We start from the raw sequence: 20,129 nt of genomic DNA, 5'->3' as shown, positions 1-20,129 counted from the left end.
TCTCAGACAGAAAGAAAAAAGTGCCCCTTTATAGAGTTTTGAGAGTTTTAATAGTTTAATTTTAATAATTTCCTTTTGAATTATTCACCCAGAAAAGAGATTGGGTCAGGAGGCTGGATTTGCATTGGCAACATCTTGGCAAAGTGACAAAGACTTGAGTGGCCAGAACATAGGCATTGTGTCTTATCTGCATGTATTATATATACCCCAGTGCTTAGTACAGTGTTTTGCATATAGTAAGTGCTTAAAAAGGCCATTATTATTATTACTGTTGTTGTTTACAGAGCAGTGTAAGGTCTGAAAACTACACTTGATATTTTATTTTTCTTTCATGAGAATCAGTAGTATTTGTTGAGCATCAACGATGTGCAGAACACTGTACTAAGTGCTTGGGAACTGAGCAAACAGAACATGCTGCCAACACAATCCCATTAAGCAGGGAGCCCATCTACCAAATCTATTATATTGTACTCTCCCAAGAATTTAATACAGTCCTCTGCACCCAGTGAGCACTCAGTAAATATGATCAGAGTGTACCAAGGGACTTCTGCTCACACAAGTCATATCAGCTCCAGCATCCTTTGCCAAATCAGAGATGGCTGTCCAAAAGTGTCTTAGAGACCAATACTCCTTTGGGAACAGCCATCTTTCCAAATGTAGTATCAAGAAGTCACTCCAGCGAAGTTTCTATACTTCAAGCCATGGAACCTTAATATTTAAATTAATAGGAGGAGGAGGAAGAAGAAGAATATTTATTAAATTTATTAAATGCTTATGCCAGGAAAAATACATATGCTTTTTCAGTGCCATAAAGCTAATGATCAGGAGTTTCTGCTCAGTACAAAAGAGGAATGAGCAACCAATGGATGATTTTGAGGAGTGGAGAAGACATCCACAAAACAATAGTTTAGAAAAATGATCTGGGCAGCAGAGTTTGGATTTAAGAGATTGGAAGCAGCCTGATATAAGGAGGCAGATGCAGGTGTCAAGACAGGATATGTCCAATTGTGAGCTGTGTGACTTCGGGCAAGTCACTTAACTTCTCTGTGCCTCGGTTACCTCATCTGTAAAATGGGGATTAAGACAGTGAGCTCCCCGTGGGACAACCTGATCACCTTGTAACCTCCCCAGCGTTTAGAACAGTGCTTTGTAAATAGTAAGCACTTAATAAATGCCATCATTATTATTATTACTATATGATTAGTATTTGTAGTACTTGGACCCGTATGGTGGTATTTTGGAGAGGAATAGGCAGACTTTGAAGATGCTGTGAAGGGGAAAATGGCAGAATTTGGGAACTATATATGGGACATATTGGGTGCCTGTGGAAGATCCAAGCAGAAGAACCCTTTGATTCAGTGATGGTGGCAAGAATATTTCATTCAGGAGAATCAAAGGATAGTATATAATAGAAGATGCATTTCCTGCCCTTTAGGAGTGTACAATCTAGTAAGTCAAACAACAGATAAAATAATAAGGTGGAGTGAGATGAAGGGAGGAAGGGGTACAATGGGATCACAGTTTATATTTGTGTAGTCTTCTCCCATCACATAAGGACTGATTCTGCACCAGAATAGAACAAATTGCATACAAGTCTTTGGACAAATTTACCCCTCAATGCAGCCATATTTACAAGTAATGTAACCATGTTGGATCATAGAGCGTGCATGTATAGGAAGAACTTGAGCATATATGAAAGCTTAGGGGAATAGCCAATGGAGAGTGAGAGGAAGAAGGTGGTAGTAGGGGAGGAAAGGAAGGTGACAGCGAGAGTTTTTAGACATTAAAGGTGATGGGATCCTGGTCGGAGGTGGATGGGGTAGATTTTAAGAACATTCAGGAAACTTCTGGAGAAGCAGCAGGGAAGGAGGAAAAAGAGAATGTGGAAGTAGGTGAGGTGCACTGTGCCAGGCATTTGGGAAGTACAGAATAATGAAGTGACACATTCCCTGCCAAAATAGGAGCTTGTAATCTACTAGAGGAGCCAAACATAAAACTATTTACTACTAATGTAGTCAAAATAAAGAGAGCACACACACCTACTCATATATGTGTATGATAAGGAGGGTCTAAAAAAGTTCATAAGTGCCAGAGGGATGATGCAGCTACGGCAGCTGGAAACTGAAACTGGGAGAGCTTATTGGGGAAGATGGAATTTTTAGAGGGATTTGGAAATGGGGAGAGCTATGGTCTCTCTTATGTAGGGAGGGGAAGAGTTCCAAATCAGGGAAACAGTGTGAGCAGTGGGATAGAGGAAGAAGTCAAGAATAAGGTTCAGTTCGTAGGTTGGCATGGAAAAAATAGAGACAGGCAAGGGTAGGGCTTGGAGGAGTTCACATTAATGGGGTCTTATTTTGCATACAAAGTGGTTGGTAAGGTCATCAGGGGTTACAGATGGGGAGGTGAGGGAACTGAGAACTTCAGGAAGGTGTGAAAAGGTACTTCATGCTGTGGGCTTGGGAGTCAGTGAGAGAGGAAAGTGAGTGTTGCTGAGCAGAAGAGAAGTCTGAATTGTAGCAAGCTAGGATGAATTTAAAGTGGCCGAAGTCAGTCTGGATTTCGTCCAACAACATTCTGTGGCAGTAATCTAGAAAAGCAGACTGTGGAGGTGATCCAAGGATGGGGGTTGGTGGTACATGATTACCAGAAAGAGGAGGAGGGAGAATCTTACCTCCCACTATAGTTGTAATGGCAAACAAGCCTTTTTTCCTTATCTCCCCTGAGATTGGTATTTTGAATTAAATGCAAGCAGTCAATTATCCTTTAATATTTCTACATTGAATGATGGTGAAAATATACTTCCTATTTGTGGAAAAAGTACATGATTTACTAATACATTTTAATTTTCCATAGAAAATACTCTATTTTTAATTTATTTCAACCAGAAGTTTGAGAAATTTGTTTGCACTTCAATATAATCAATGAACATAGTTGCTGGATCAGCAGTGAGGGAATTCATTAAAAGCTTAGAGCTATTGTGAAAAATTTTCAACTGGGCATCAATTGTTTGAAGGAGCTACAGCTGACAGAAGCTGATCTCATCTCCTAGAAACCCAACTGAAAAAAACTCTACCCATTGCTGGGTTGTGAATAAAATAGAAATGTTTATTTAAAGCTTCTGGTTTCTCTGAACCACAAACAACTTCAGTCAGAACCATGGTTACCTAAGATAATAGATGTCCCTGCTTGAATAGAACTGCCAGAGCAACTTTGAGTCGATGGAGTCTGCAGGGAAGGAACCAAGTTGGTGTTTGGAGAGGAAGAAGGAAAGAAATGGTATTTCATGCTTCCACTGCTGCCTTTTTGCCAAAGCTTTGGACAAGATATTTGTAGAGAAGTTTTGTTTTTTTATCTTTCAGCTTAGTGTGCATCCCAAGGGCATTTAGCACAGTTTTTGTTCTACAAAAGTACAATGTGGTGGACCCCTTTTCAAATAATCTGGGCACTTACCAAGTCCTTTTAATAGTGAGTATTGAATAATGAGTATTTACTGCCAGAACTCCTGCTGTAAAAAAATACAAAGAATACTCCCTTTTTGGAAAAAAAAAAAACATAGAAAACCCCACACAGTGTTTATCAAATGTCCAAACATGTCAGCAGTTGGAGTGTGTTTGGGCTTCCAGTCTGAGAGTCATTTTTGTCTTATATTTGAGTAAATGATGGCGGGGGCGGGGAGACACTGACTGACCTCCAGATACTGAACTCTAAAGGTTCACCATCCCTGTGGATGCACTTGTATGGATACATAAAAGAGCTCTGAATGGGTCTGTTCTTATCATTGTAATCTTGCTCAGGGATCTAGAAATGTTGTAAGTAAATTCAGCCTTGATAGGAAACGTAGTCCCTGTTTGTAAATTTTGACTTGCTCATTTTTTTTTTTTGCAGTAACAAGTAACCATCAACTAGGACATAGAGAAATAAGACTCAAGGGTTTACAGTCCATTGATTAATTTCCCATTTGTTCTGTTTGGGTTTTTGTTTTCCTGTCCTTAAAAGATGCAACAGTAATTTAAACTTGTAATTTTCATAATTTGAACTTTGAATTTTCTTGTGATGTGCTTCATTTTAATTGAAGCTTTACGATCATATAAATCAAATGTTTTAATTGCACCATGTTCATTGTTTTTAAAGGCAGTTTCTGGCTCAAGTGGCCAGAGGGATTTTCTTGATGCTTGCTACTTCTGGTTTGTGTTTAGTGTGAAAAATTACTTGCATTTGCACATTGTCTACTGCCTCTTCTAAAATGTCATTCCTCAGTGTAGTGAAACATTTGACCTGGAAATCTTTGTGCGAAAGGGGTCAGAGAGGTTACCATAGGGTCACACTGCATGTACCAGGAAGTGATGCAAAACTAATCCAGATTTACTCTTGGAAGAAGTTGTTTACCTAAGTATTTGAAAACAGATTAGGGCTAACCTGACACTAGATTACTAGGGGTAGTGTAAACATGGCTAAAAGGTGTAAACAGAGTCCTTCTTTTTGTACTCCAGAGGAAAAAAAAATGTCATCACTAATGAGTTTTCTTCCCAAATCCTGGATATGATTTGCATCCAATACTCTGATCTCCCAAGAAACACTCCTGACCTAAAGGGAAGTTATGAATTTGAGTGATCCATACCTCCAGTGCCACTTTGTAGTTGGTGGACATCCTCAAGAGGAAGGACTTCTTGTAAGATCTGCCATTGTTCTTCAGAAAATGTGGACCTCATTCTGTTTTATTCTTCAGGGGAAGGAAGTCAGGGTCTCTGGGGCCACTCGGTGGGGAAGTTGAGCCTGGAGAAATTGAGTGGTGCTTGTACAATGCATTTTGGCAAGGAGGAAACAGGTTTCATTCAGTCACCCAAAGCACCTTTCTCCTTTGATGGATCTCAGAAAGGGCAGACTTCCTCAACGGACACCTGGCCTTCTCTAATGCCACAACTAAAAACATTTTTATCCCCTGCTGTTCAGCCCCTGCCACCTCTTCACCCCGGGGGCCCCAACAGGAATTTTCTGGGATCTCATTGGTCGCAAACACAGAGGGCACCATTTTCAATGCAAGCCCGGGGGCAAATAGGAATGATTCATTTGGTCAGGGGGAGCAAGTGGAATGGAGTTCGAGAGGGCTTTGAAGGCTAACAGGGCTCAGAAGCTCCAGGTCTTGTCAGAGACCTGGGATCGGCAGGCTGGGAGTGGCCCAAAATGTTGTGGGAGGTGAAACAACGATGTCACCGCCCAGCTAGAGATGTAGCAAAGAAATGGCCACTCTCACTCCCATAAGAGACAGGAAGGCCTGGATCTGGGAGTTAGAAGATGTGGGTTCTAGTCCCACATCTGCCCTTGGCCTGTTGAGTGATCTCAAGGCAAGTCATTTAACCTCCTTATGCCTCGATTTCTTCATCTGTAAAATGGGGTGAATACCACCTGTCTCTCCCTTCCTCACTGGGCTCTGGTGAGGCTAAAATCAAATGACTTGGGTGAAAGTACTTTGGAAAAATGAAAGCACTCCACAGATTTGGGGTATAATTCTGGTGAACAGAACCAGGATTTTTACCAACAGCTTTATATCTTTTAGATTGTAAGCTTTTGAAGGGCATTTAACTAAAGTATACCCACAGTGACAATATGCAACTGCCCACACAAAGGCATATAATGCAGTGTATTTTCATTCTCGACTCTGCTCTCTTGTTCACCCCTCACATCCAATCCATCACCAAAAACTGCAGGTCTCACCTCCGCAACATCATCAAGGTTCGCCCTTTCCTCTCCATCCAAACCGCTACCTTGCTGGTTCAATCTCTCATCCTATCCCGACTGGATTACTGCATCAGCCTCCTCTCTGATCTCCCATCCTCCTGTCTCTCCCCACTTCAATCTATACTTCACGCTGCTGCCCAGATCATCTTTGTGCAGAAACGTTCTGGGCACGTTACTCCCCTCCTCAAAAATCTCCAGTGGCTACCAGTCAACCTACACATCAGGCAAAAACTCCTCACTCAAGGCTCTCCATCACCTCGCCCCCTCCTACCTCACCTCCCTTCTTTCCTTCTACAGCCCAGCCCACGCCCTGTGCTCCTAGGCCGCTAAGCTCCTCACTGTGCCTCGTTCTCACCTGTCCCGCGATCGACCCCTGGCCCACGTCCTCCCCTTGGCCTGGAGCACCCTCCCTCTGCACATCTGCCAAGCTAGCTCTCTTCCTCCCTTCAAGGCCCTACTGAGAGTTCACCTCCTCCAGGACGCCTTCCCAGACTGAGCCCCCTCCTTCCTCTCCCCCCACCCCTCCGCCCTACCTCCTTCCCCTCTCCACAGCACCTGTATATATGTTTGTACAGATTTATTACTCTACTTTACTTGTACATATTTACTATTCTATTTACTTTGATAATATGTTTTGTTTTGTTGGCTGTCTCCCCCTTCTAGATTGTGAGCCTGCTGTTGGGTAGGGACCATCTCTATGTGTTGCCAACTTGTACTTCCCAAACACTTAGTACAGTGCTCTGCACACAGCGCTCAAATAAATACGATTGAATGAATGAATGATTTGTTAATCGCTCAATAAATACGGATGAATGAATGAATGAATTATTATGGTGGGTTCAAAGAATTGTAGTCCCCAAGTGTAGTTGATGCAGTAAACTAAGCCTAGAGGGGCCTAGACAGGTCATGACTGCCTCACTAGTATTAGTGGGAACCATGCATCTCTGCGTGGCCCGTCCTGAAACCCTGTAGTGGTCTGAGATCACAGGCATGAATGTGGTCCTGCAGTGCTTGGATTTCCCATTCATTCATTCAGTCGTATTTATTGAATGCTTACTGTGTGCAGAGCACTGTACTAAGCGCTTGGGAAGTACAAGTTGGCAACATATGGAGACGGTCCCTACTCAACAACGGGCTCACAGTCTAGAAGGGGGAGACAGACAACAAAACAAAACATGTGGACAGGTGTCAAGTCATCAGAATAAATAGAAGTAAAGCTAGATGCACATCATTAACAAAATAAATAAAATAGTAAATATATACAAGTAAAATAAATTAATAAATCTGTACAAACATATATACAGGTGCTGTGGGGAGGGAAAGGAGGTAGGACTGGGGGGATGGGGAGGAGGAGAGGAAGGAGGGGGCTCAGTCTGGGAAGGCCTCCTGGAGGAGGTGAGCTCTCAGTAGGGCTTTGAAGGGAGGAAGAGAGCCAGCTTTGCGGATGTGCGGAGGGAGGGCATTCCAGGCTAGGGGGAGGACGTGGGCCAGGGGTCGATGGCAGGACAGGCAAGAACGAGGCACAGTGAGGAGGTTAGAGGCAGAGGAGCAGAGGGTGCAGGCTGGGCTGAAGAAGGAGAGAAGGGAGGTGAGGTAGGAGGGGGCGAGGTGATGGACAGCCTTGAAGCCAAGAGTGAGGAGTTTTTGCTTGATGCATAGGTTGACTGGTAGCCACTGGAGATTTTTGAGGAGGGGAGTAGCATGCCCAACATCTGAGCTGTTTCGCAGCCTGGAGCACTCAGTAAGGATTCCACAACCCTTTGGGCAGTATAAGATACTCCTCTATTGGACCTAATGAGAGCAGTTCGAGGACTGTGTATTGCTCTTGGTCTCATAAAGGCTATAATCCTAGGGAACTCTGAGCACTCAGAGAAAACTATGCCCAGCCACCACATTGGGCATTTCTGAGTTGGCCCAAAATCCTCTATTGCTTCTCTTACAAGGTATATTTTGGTGTCACTAATGCAGCAATAACAATAATAATAATAATAATTGTGGTATATATTCAGCACCTACTACGTGCCAAGCACTGTACTGAGTGCTAGGGTAGATACAAGCTAATCAGGTCCCACATGGAGCTTACAGATTAATTGGGAGGGAGAACAGCATTTTGCAGATGAGGAAACTAAGGTACAGAAAAGCCAACACAGCAAACAAGTGGCAGAGCCAGGATTAGAATCCAGGTCCTCTGCCTCCCAGTCCCATGGTGAATCCTCGGAAGTAGCATGAAGCATTGCATTGGGTGAGCCCACCCAGATGATGAATCCAAATGAATTACCTCCATTTAATGCCCTTTAATCCTGGTGTAGAACATGGATGCCATTTGAACCCTGATCTCCTCATCAGCAAAGGACCCCCTGTCACCCATGAGTTGAGATTTATCAACATTAACTTTTATGGCACTTCCTCTGAGATACTGAGACCATTTTGAATGAGCCATTTCTGATTTTTTTTTCAGGGAAGAAAAAGAACGTTGGATCCGGGCAAAGTATGAACAGAAGCTCTTCCTCGCCCCACTGCCCTGCATGGACCTGTCCCTGGGCCAGCACCTGCTGAGAGCCACTGCCGATGAAGATTTACGGACGGTCATCCTGCTCCTCGCCCACGGCTCCCGGGAAGAAGTGAACGAGACCTGCGGAGAGGCGGACGGGCGTACCGCTCTCCATTTGGCCTGCCGAAAGGGGAACGTTGTCTTAGTTCAACTCTTAATTTGGGTAAGTGCCCCTTGGAGGTGACTTTGGGAAGCACCACACGTGTAATTGACAACCCTCCACCACACTCCTGACTGGTGGCAGGAAGAGGGAGAGAAGCGAAGCAAGAAACCTGAACTGAGCAGCAGAGGTGGCCTGAACCCAGAGCTGAGAACAAAGTGAACAGAGCTCATGGGGAGAGAGGGTGTGACCTGCTGAAGGCTCAGAGAAGCCTAGAAGGTTCTGAAAAACAGTGTCTAGAATTCACAGTCCCAGCGATAACCGATGCTGGTTGGGCAGTGACCAGATTGCCACCATATACCTGGGTGAAGTGGCCCTTTTGGGGCCAGGTTGCCACTGTTACCGCCTGGTGTCTCTGACAACAATTCAGCCCTGGATGTGGCAGTTCACCCAAGGATTCCACTGGAGGTAATAAAGATACAAGCAGCCCTGAGAAGCAACATGGCATAGTGAATAGAGCACGGGCCTGGGATTCAGAAGGTAATGGGTTCTAATCCTAACTCTGCCACTTGGCTGCTCTGTGACCTTGGAAAAGTCACTTCACTTCTCTGGGCCTCAGTTACCTCATCTGTTAAGTGGGGATTGAGACTGTGAACCCCACATGGGACCGAAACTGTGTCCAATTTGATTTGCTTGTATCCACCCCAGTGCTTAGTACACTGCCTGGCACATAGTAAGCACTTAACAAATACCATCATTAACAAATACCATCCTGAGCTGGGTCACAACCGGGCCAATGCAGAAGCAAAGAAAAGTGACTTGTGCCTTTTGCTCTTTTGCCACACTTCTCTCTCCTTACTCCCCTTTCCCCACTTTGCCTTTCCCCCCGCCCCTTTCACCTTTTCCCACCTTACACCTCTCTGCCCCCTGACCTTGAGAAGCACCATGGCCTAGTGGAAAGAGCACAGGCCTGGGAGTCACAGGACATGGGTTCTAATCCAGAATCTGCCACATTTCTGCTTGTGACTTTGGGCAAGTCACTTAATTTCTCTGAGCCACTCTGATGCCTGAGCATCTGTAAAATGGGGATCAAGATTGTGAGCCCCATGTGGGACAAGAGACTATGTCCAAACTGATTACCTTGTATCTACTCCAGCGCTAAGAACAGTGCTTGGTACATAGTAAACACTTAACAAATAACACAGTTATTATTATTCTTCCTTTTCTGCCCTTCCCCTCTCCTGCTCCTCAACCTTTTCCCTGCCCCTTTCCATCTGCCTAAACTTTCATACAGCTAGAAGGGGGAAGAAAGCTGAAGATAGACAGATGACAGAGAGATATGTAATGGGGGGGCTAGAGAGACGAGGAGATACCTAAAATCTTCAGCTCCCCAAAAATTATTGTTTCTTTCCTATAAAATGGTAAAAATCCATCAGCCACATTTTTGTGGGTAGCTAAACACCCATTGCCCTCCCCTCTTCTAACCAATATGAAATCTGAAATTCGTAGTCTACTTTAAATGCTAGCCCTGCCTTCCTAATGAATCCTGGAGCCTCTGGCTCGAAAGTGCCGGACACTAAAAGAGGAATGTTAAAGGGGAAGAGGCAGCTAATGAGGCGTGCTCAAGTTAAAAGTTGAAAAGCAGTTTTCGTTAATGCCAGTTTTTACTGCTATCAGCTTCCTAAAACTTCATCTCTGGAGCCAAACCTTTTCTCTCCCGGGCTGTCTGACAAAGATGCATTTCAGGTCCCAATCCAATTTCTCTTATTTTGTTTTTTTAAAAAATTCCATCATTAATTTTTTTTTGACTCATGAGAATAATGACAAAAATGTAGGCCAAGCTTCCCATAATCAAAATATCTAGGCCTTTTTTGTCATTCAGAGAAGTCAGAAATAATCCAGTGAGTAGCACATAGTAAATACTTAACAAATGCCATAATTATTACTCATTCATTCATTCATTCAATTGTATTTATTGAGCGCTTACTGTGTGCAGAGCACTGTACTAAGTATAATCATTAATCCATCTCTGAAATTTCAGAAATGATCTTTCTGGCTTGGCTTGGTTTAGTCAAGAGTTTGTGATTTAGCCAATTGTTATTATTTTCAAGTCCATATTGACACGTTCCAGGACAAGCATCAGGAGAATATGCCAGGAATCAGACCATGCTACCCAAATCCAGTGGTCCAGAAGGAATAGTGCTTAGTACAGTGCCTCAGCGCTTAGTAGAGTTCCTGGCACATAGTACATGCTTAATAAATACCATAAAAAAGAGTTCCCGGTGTGATGCCTGAGAGCAGCTTTGACAAGACTCATTGCCCTACTGACTGAATAACTGAGAAGCAGTGTGGCTTAGGGGATAGAGCACAAGCCTGGGAGTCAGAAGGACCTGGGTTCTAATCCCAGATCTGCCACTTATCTGTTTTGTAACCTTGGGCAAGTCACTTGACTTCTCTGTGCTTCAGTTACCTCATCTGTAAAATGGGGATTAAGAGTGTGAGCCCCATGTGGGACATGGATTTTGTCCAACCTGATTAGCTTTTGTCTACCCCAGTGCTTAGTAACAGTGCCTAGCACATAATAAGCACTTAACATATACCATTATTTTGTCCAACCTGATTAGCTTTTGTCTACCCCAGTGCTTAGTAACAGTACCTAGCACATAATAAGCACTTAACATATACCATTAAAAAAAAAAAGGAATAGCATTCCTGTTTAGCTAGAAGGTTTCAGTCCCGAGTGGTTGCCACTAATCTCCAACAGCAGCAGTTGAGGTTGGCCCACTATCATCACCAGAACAAGAATGCCAGTGTCCCAGAGCAGGACTGGATTGGGTGCGCTCTGGGGATTCAGATTGAGAGAGCTGGAGGGAAGGAGAAGATGCAGCAGTGCCATTTCATGCATCTCACAGTCTCCTACCTGACTCAAGGCAGCTCACCCCAGCCCATTTTGGGCCCTAAAAACTGGGGCCTGGAGAAAATCACTCCAAACTAATTGGCCTGAGTGCAGCAAATCAGTTCTCCAGCTGCGGGATCCATGGCATGATTTCACCAGAAAGATCAGCTGTGGTTCCCAGTGTAACAGTGCCCAAACACTGCCCCTTGGGGTCTCGCATCAGCCACCATTTTTCCATCCAGCAGATACTCAATTTGATTAAATCAAACTGACTATGTACCTATTGGATGCACCATATAAGGTGCTTGGGTGAGTACTCTGGAAATTAAAGACAAGATCCCTGCCCTCAAGGAGCTCACCTCCCCAGGAGATCTGTTTAGGCAGAGCCTGAGGAATGGAAAGATTTTTTTTTCCATTTTAAAAATTAGGAACCTAATTCTAGAATTACTATGTGAAATGCTCTTTGCTGATATGGAAAAACTGTACGGTGTGTTCAAGCTTCCTTTATTCAAGAACCTGGATTCCTGACATCTCCCAATTCCAATCAGTGGTACTGAGAAGCATCATGGATAGAGCACCAGAGTCAGAAGGACCTGGGTTCTAATTTCAGATCTACCACTTGTCTGCTGTGTGACTTCAGGCAAGTCATTTAACTTCTCTGTACCTCAGTAACCTCATCTGGAAAATGGGAATTAAGACTGTGGACCCCACTTGGGAAATGGACTGTGTCCAACCTGATTAGCTTGTATCTACCCCAGCACTTAGTACAGTGTCTGGCACATAGTAATCAGTTAACAAATACCAGCACTTATTATATGCAGAGCACTTGGGAGAGTTCAGTGCAAAAGAGTTGGTAGGCATGATCCCAGTCCTCAAGAAGCTAACAATCTAGTGGCCATTGACTAGGGTCATTGGGAGAGAGTTTTACATTCTTGACCTAGGTGTGGTCATGGAGCTAACTGCCATCAATCATATTTATTGAGTGTTTACTATGTGCAGAGCACTGTACTAAGCGCTTGGAGTAAATATAGCAGAGTTGATAGACAGGTTCCCTGCCCACTTGCCTAATAGGAAGAGCACAGGCCTGGGAATCAGAGGGCATGAGTTCTAGTCTCAGCTTTGCCACCTGTCTGTTGTGTGACCTTGGGCAAGTCACTTCACTTCTCTGTGCCTCAGTTACCTCATCTGTAAATTGGGGATTAAGACTGTGAGCCCCATGTGGGACAGGGACTGTGTCCAACCTGATTACCTTGTATCTGCCCTGGTGCTTAAAACAGTGCTTGGCACATAGTAAGCACTTAACAAATATCATTATTATCACTATTATTATTATTTTAAAGTTTAGTTCCTTACCCTCACTCCAGCTCTGCCAGGTCTCTAGCGTTTTTGATTCCATTCTTTGTAAAAGGAGTGTGTTGTCTCCACAGTATGGTGTCGACGTCATGGCCCGCGATGCCCACGGAAACACAGCTCTGGCCTACGCCAGGCAAGCCACAAGTCAAGAGTGCATTGACATTCTCCTGCAATATGGCTGTCCTGATGAGCGTTTTGCCCTCATGGCAACTCCCAACCTGTCCAGGAAGAACAATAACAGAAACAACAGCAGTGGACGGATGCCCACCATCATCTGAGCAGTGGGATCACCGACTGGCTGACGCAAATAAAATCGGCGGCCGCATTGCTCCATTTCTCTTTGCTGTTGCAACTTGTGAGTCTCATGTCACCTCCCTGGCCTCCCTCCCCACCTCTCTCTCCCCTCAGCCCTCCCCACCAAGCAGAATAGAGTCGCCACTATGGACAATTGTGAAGAGATGAGGAAGCGGAGGAGATAGAGTTGCAGAATCCCTTCATCTTTCTAAAGATCCCGTATGATTAACACTGAAAGGGGGTGGGGAGGTGGGGGGAATGGAGAGGTCCCACATTCTGATTTTCGCACATATGGGACCATTTGCCTGGTCACCTGGAGCTGGGAGCTCTACAAGTGTCGGGGGAGGGACGGGGGGATGCGGGTAGAGGAGAAGAAAGAGAAATGGTAACTTTCCTTAACTGGCAGTTAAGCACATCAGTACATTTCACCTCTACCAAACAGAACACTTTGGCTTCATTCTCTTCTCCGAAGAGCTTGACGGCATAAATCAGAAGCAAGCACAGAGTTTGTCAGGTTTGAAGCTCCTATGATGGTATGTGTCAAATCAGTTGTAGCTAATCTGTCCAGGGAGAATACTGGCTTCATTACACTTGTATAGTTGAGTTCTTCCAGCATTACCGCTGTTTAATAGAACATGATTAGTCATCACGGAGAAAAAAGCATATTAGCTGAGGAGGTAGTTACGCGGCACGCTTCGGTGATTGCTTGGATGTGATTGCAATATTCTTAGAAGCATCATATTATCTCAGACATGTTCTTTCGAGCCCTTGGAGCCTCCTTTCTAAATTCACTGTCATAATTTAGTATCTGTTTAATTTTTCAGTCCAAAGAGGGAAAACCAGTTGCTGAGTGTTATTTGACTGCAGTCTCCTTGGTGTAACAACAAAATGGAAAAAATAAATAAGAGTAACTATGAACTACAGAAAAGGAATAATGAATACTGCTAACAATAACATTTCAAGTACATTTAGTAAAGTAAATAAATGAATAAAAGGCTCCTTTTTTCAGCCACAAGAGATATGTTCTGTCATTTTGCCAAGGTGAATGTGTTGAATTTTTGGTCATTTTTGTGCTGCATTGCCTAAGTTATACAGATTTTGTATTGTGTCTTTAGATGAGATATGTGTAAAATCTGTTTGAATTTTTAAAAGTTCATAAATATGCATTGACTTTTGTACAGACAAATGACACCTTTGTTAATTTATAAACTGCATTGGTTGTGGACTAATAATGTCAAAGAAGTTGGGATCAGAAGGTTACAGATCTTTGTACATGGAAAAGCTTCCCAGCGGCAAACACTTTCCACATTATTTGAGGTACATCTTGAAAAAACATATCAGAATAAGATGGTGACACACTTCGATTCCAAAAAAAGGGTACTGAGGCATGTTAGAAAAGGAAAGGGGAAGATGTGTTTCTTTAGGCAGTGCAAGCATATTTTAGATGCTACACACAAAGGGCCACAAGGTGAACAAAAAATGAACCTAAAACTAACCCTATGTGCTTTGCAAAGATAGGCCATGATTGCACTGCCTCACTGGCTATTCTGCAGATCCAACTGCCTGGTGGAAAGAATGAGGATGGTGGCCAATATGTTGCCCATTTCAATATGTGGTTTGACATTCAAAACTATTCAGCTGATGATGTCTTCTGTCATCTTTCATAAAGTGGGAAATCCAGCTCAGCAAAACATATCATCAGGGCTTCAACCATAAGAGGAGATTGTTTGTATGAAGCATAGAACAAGTTGGGGTCATGGGCTCCTTGTCTTTATTAGAGAACAAAAACAATTATGCAAAATTAGGTGCATTTGGCATGTAATTTTAAAAAATTGTTTGCTCACATTCCTATATTTCACAGGATTTCGGTGTTGCAGAACTGCGGCTATTTTTTCTCCCTTTCCTTTTTTTAATTAAATAAAATATAAAAGGAATAAAGAGAAGATGGAATGGAATTTTAAGTGGACCACCATTTCAAATAAAATCTTCACCTTTAAATAATAAAGGGAGGTGGGTGGGTGGTCCAGAGAAATTATCAAAATTCCAAGCAATCCAGGGAAAATGTGTGAAGTATGCAATTTTGAGCACCCTGATGAGGCTTTGCATTCTTCTTCCACTAGTAGCCTAGGTCCAGGATTTGTTGTGGGACACTTACTTTAAATATGAATGGAAAAGACTTTCATTGTATTTTTTTAAATTATTTTAAGATCCAATCCAGTAACTGTCATTTATGCTTCCACACACTCCTAAAGTAGCCTTTGTAAAGTGTACTCTGAAATGGTAAAATGAAAAATCCTAAATTATTTTTTGTCCCATTAGTCTACTTAACGCAAAATCGTCCCTGTGAAGAAAGAGTCATTCCTTATTAGGGTTGCGTTGAGCATTTCTGGGAGTATGAATATATTAATGTGTGTTGCATAATTTTCCAAAAGGGTTTCTTTTTTCATTTAGCCTGCCAAGACCACAGACTGAGTTCCACATTTCTTCTACCAAAACCATAAGCCACCATACTCCCTTTGACTAAGGCCAGGAGATGTACACTTTATGCTGCATTAAATTTGCTGATGTACACAGAGAGGAAGCCTGGATTCCTGAGCTCACATCTCTCAAATAACTTCAGTCCATGAGTCTGTTTCAAAGAGTCTCTCTTTAAAAGGCTATGTCAATTCTAAGCAGCTGTATGTTGGCACTTACAAAATCGGAGTGTCTTTATTCCCAGAGCTGACCATTCCTATTTTAATGTTGTGTAGCACAAAAGCAGCAAGAGACATGCGTATCTGGCTCAGGCATGGAAATATTCAGTGTTTGGCGGTGGATGAGACGGATTTTAAATGGTAATTTCATGGCTGATCTGTGTTGTTTAAGAGTAAGGAGATGGGGCAACCAGCTACAACTTGGGGTGTCATGATCTAGCACAGCCTACTCTAGGAAAGATTCAACAAGGAGCAAACAGAAAAACATGAAACAGAATTTTCTGAAAAAGAATCCCCCCCCCCCCCGCCAAAAAAAAAGACCCGCTTCCTGAATTTGATCTTGAAATCTGCAGAACAGTGGTAGTTATGCTTAGGCAAGTGTTATTTGACCTTGGTCATGTTAATGGTTAATTGAATGGATTTTTGCAGACAGCAGGTTTTATCTGCAAGTAGAGAGAAAACCGGTGGTCTGGCCTTGCCGCTAGTTCCTAGCCTCCTTGACCCAGAAATTGTTGTGTCTTTATTACCCTCTGAAGGAGGGTAAACAGAGAAAAAAGTGGAATCTTGGAATGGATAGATTACAAAACTAATGAGTAGGAAACTCCAATAGGTTTAGAGAGACCTAACAATACTCTGCCTTTCTCTGTCCCTCTCTTTTGGTGCCAGGAGTTGAGTTTTGTTTCTAATGACTCTCTTGTGAATAGATCTAGTATTCCATCTCCCAGTAAAACACCCATTTCAACATTCACATGCTGTAGAAAGACAATGCAGAGGTCATATCCGTTTAAAATGATGTCCTGAAAGAATTGAGCCATGGGAGGAAATGTACTGAACAATCTTGACCCGTTGCTAGTTTAGTCATTTGATTCCAGTAAATTCACCAGAGTCGGTAGTTATTTGAGAGGATAGGGAGATTGCTGGATGTGGAAGTAGAGGAGGAGCTGACAAGTTTTCATTTCACCTCAGAGATGTGAGTGTTGGATTTGTTGCAGGAGTCCACGTCCTGAGAACCATCTTAGTTATATCTAAAAAGGAAAGGACAAACCCACCACCTCTCTGGTAGGGAAGAGGAGATCTTGCTAAGTGAAAGAAGCTGGCGGTAATTGTGTAAGAGAAAACTTTGTCATTCTGACTGCAGGGTCTCCAAAGGAGTAAGAATGCATTTGAAACCCAGACTTTGTGGGTATGGTTGATATGCGCAATAGCTTACAACTAATTCAGCTTTGTGCCTCTCTCGATTCCTCGCTGTTGCTGTTAGCTCCTCTTGAAGTGAGTTTCTCCAGAGCCCACCTGCCTTTGTGTTTACACCTATCAAGCATGTTATGAGCAAATTAAAAAATTGAAAAGAAGTTAATAAGAAATACCAGGAGAAATGTAGAGAAGACATAAATCTCCAGCTTTCCTCCTATCCCCAAATACTATATACATATAGTATATAGTATATATGTATGTATATATATATGATTTCTATATCTGTTTCTTCTAGCCAACTCTAATGTAACTGGTCTCTACCCTCTCTGATTTCTTACCTTTCCCACAAATTAAGGTTGAAAAGGTAAAAGATCTTGTGCATTTGCTTTTTCCTCATTGAGTGATCTAGGCCAGTATTTACTTTTCAAATTGGAATTTGGCACTTTTCTTTCTTTGGGAAGCCATTACAGGATCCCTTAGTAAGTTTCAAACCCAGAGCCATCAATTCAGTAGCTAGTTTTTTTTTCAGGAGGGAGCAGGTTAACTACTGAACAGAAAGAGTCGAGGTAGAGAAAGGTGAGCTCTGCAGCTCCGGTAATTGACCCATGATTTGTTTTTTCCCAGTTGGATGTGGTTTTCCTCCCTTGCTGCCTATTACCCAAATGATGCTGCTTTCTAGGAAGGCAGAGTTTCAGTTGCAGGAGACTTGGTGGAAATGTGAGACCAGGTTTTAGACAGATATAATCAATGTGGTCCCCAAAGAAAGAATGCAGTGTACTGAGATCATTTTCATCAGGGCCAGAAAAGTATCATCTGCCACTTTTATCTTCTGAGAGATGAGAGAAAGAAACAACTTGAAAACCTCCTACCAAACTTAGTTGCATCTCTGTCTCCAGGGGAAAAATAAAAAGAATAAAATTTCTGATGATCATCTAGATCATCTTTGGAACAAAACATTTTCACCTCACAATAGAGTAAAGTTTGTCCTTGAAATATGGGGACTTTTAGACTGTGAGCCCACTGTTGGGTAGGGAGTGTCTCTATATGTTGCCAACTTGTACTTCCCAAGCACTTAGTACAGTGCTCTGCACACAGTAAGCACTCAATAAATACGATTGATTGATTGATTGATTGACTTGTGAGCCTTTGGATGCCTTAATTTTTGTCAGGCCTCTAAATTTCCCTAGGCCATCGCTTTATTCTTTTGTTTGTAACCAAAGTTCAGATCCTTAGGTTAGTGAGAATTTGTTTCTGTAGGCTCTTCTGGAAAGACTTTCAGGTTACAGTTCTTTTTGCCCAAAAACCATAGGAACCCTAGCTCTTAATTTCCATGACCAATTTTGACTTTGAAAGTGTGTTTTGTAGGCTCCTTTTATACCCTACCTCCCCAGGAGAAAGAAAGTAAAATTGTTTAAATTTTAAACATTTCTACAGCAGAATTCATTAAAAACCAAAAAAGTCATTGAAATAATAGAAACTTTTCTCTCAGGTGATAACATTGACCTGAGTTTGTGAGGGCCCATTCTCTTTTATTTTCTGTCGGTCCCATTCATGGAAAATGAGCTTAAATGAATAAACCCAGCAGGTGCAGTTGTGTGAACAGACAGGCAAGCAATGAAGATTGAAGGTTCAGTATTTTAAGGTACTTTTGGGGCAGTTTTGCAGCTTGTTTAGAAAAACTCTAAACACTGATCAGGGCTTCTCTGGGACTAAAGACTATATTGTACCAGAATTGGAATCAAACTTGCAAGGTATCGATCAAGGTCCATTGATAAGAGCATTCGTAATACTGTCCACAATTAGTTTTCTCAATCTTGGCCTAACCTGGTGGTAGCCAATAATTTGAGGGCTGAATCAAATGAGACATGAACTAAAAATATTCATATTCTACTTAGAACAATCCCATAATTATATGTGGTCTGGGAGATGCAGATGAGCAAGATATTGGAGTAGGAGGCGAAAGTATAAAAAATCTTTAGGGTCCCTTTATTTAAAATCCCGTAAGCAAACCACCCAGGTTTCAATATTAGGCCATTGGTTGGGCAGAGCCCAGCATAAACCGGTTTTAGGGTTATACAGAGCCGAATCATATATTGTCAAGAACTTGGAAGGATGGGAAGCTTAGCAGTTCAAGAACAAATAGGAAATCCATGGGAAAGGAAAAGAAATGGCACAATTAGAAGCTGATTCTGAGAGAACCTGATTGCCTTGATAAGGTTTAGTGGTCATGTTTTCTGGATAATGAAGAAAATGTTAGGTCCTACTGCCTCTTGTTTAATGTTTGTACATAGAAATGTTCAGAAATACCCTTAGTGGAAGGTGTATAAAAATTCTCAAGTGGTGGCCAGGCTAGTAGTGCATTCAGTCGGTCCTTCCCTGTCTTCCTTCTTACATTCCGGTCAGTGAATTGTGGAAGAGAGAGTGTTTTTTTTGTTTGTTTGTTTTTGGTTTTTTTTTTTTTTTTTTTTTGTGTGTGTGTGTGTGTGTGTGTGTGTGTGTGTGTGTTGGGGGTTATTTGGGGTGCGGGGGAGGGAAGAGGAGGGGACTGAGGTGTAGACTAAGGGTGCAAAAAGACCCTGAGTAATAGCGGTTAGTCTAGGAAAATTAACTCTCCTGCCTTGCTTACCCTAATCCATGTTTATTGGCATCAGTTTTTATCAAAACTGGTGGAGGGGCATGAAAACCAAGCTGATGAGGTGAAGGGCACTAGCTACTCATTGGATATGAAAGGCACAGAGAGAAACTGCTTGAGGTTTGGGGTTTTTTGAATCTGCACCTTGAGCTGAAAAGACATACTTCCTCAAAGATATGAAAAGCATCACTAGTGTTCCCTCTCGCCCTATATGTTTGGTGATCTGAATGATTTCAGGCCTTCAGAAAACAGCCATCAGTGTGTCCGATACTAACCCACAGGGAGAAGCAATTAAAGTCCTCTTAAAGCACAGCCATCTCTTTTGTGGAAGTGGAAGGACCTCTGATTAATTGAATAGTGGATAAAAACTGGTAAATTGTTATTTTTTGAGTGTTAACATAGATTGAATGTACTGGGATGTTAGCATGAATGTGCAGGGATTTTTGTTTCCCCATGATTTTGTCTGACACCTGGAGAGGCTTAGAGAGACTTGTGTTATTGTATGAAGGTGAGAAAAGCCACTGGGGCTCTGAGGGTCCATCCTTACTGGAGAGGCGGCTGGTTCTCCACTGATTATGGAGGGTGGCAACTCAGGAGGGAACAGGGTGGACTGCAGCTTTCTGGTAAGTTGTAAGAGAGCAGTTCCCTTGTTATAATCCCAGGAAGTGCCCTCTGTTTTACAT

General features: G+C 42.6%; 1 protein-coding gene across 6 annotated transcripts in view; it reads left to right on the top strand.

Moving 5' to 3' along the window:
* Positions 1–17,885, top strand: part of AGAP1 (ArfGAP with GTPase domain, ankyrin repeat and PH domain 1) — a 777,656-nt gene extending 759,771 nt beyond the window's left edge. For all 6 annotated transcript variants that reach the window (XM_038749190.1, XM_038749187.1, XM_038749185.1 and 3 more), the window contains 2 exons: positions 8,195–8,450; positions 12,711–17,885. In XM_038749190.1, coding sequence (XP_038605118.1) covers positions 8,195–8,450; positions 12,711–12,914 — 460 coding nt within the window. In that variant the 3' untranslated portion in view covers positions 12,915–17,885. The remainder of the gene's footprint in view (positions 1–8,194; positions 8,451–12,710) is intronic.
* The last annotated feature ends 2,244 nt before the right edge of the window (positions 17,886–20,129 follow it).

The sequence above is a fragment of the Tachyglossus aculeatus genome, chromosome 7, assembly GCF_015852505.1.
Source record: "Tachyglossus aculeatus isolate mTacAcu1 chromosome 7, mTacAcu1.pri, whole genome shotgun sequence".
NCBI lineage: Eukaryota > Metazoa > Chordata > Mammalia > Monotremata > Tachyglossidae > Tachyglossus > Tachyglossus aculeatus.
The sequence above is the reverse complement of the archived record's forward strand: the minus strand, read 5'-3'. Positions and strand labels throughout refer to the sequence as shown.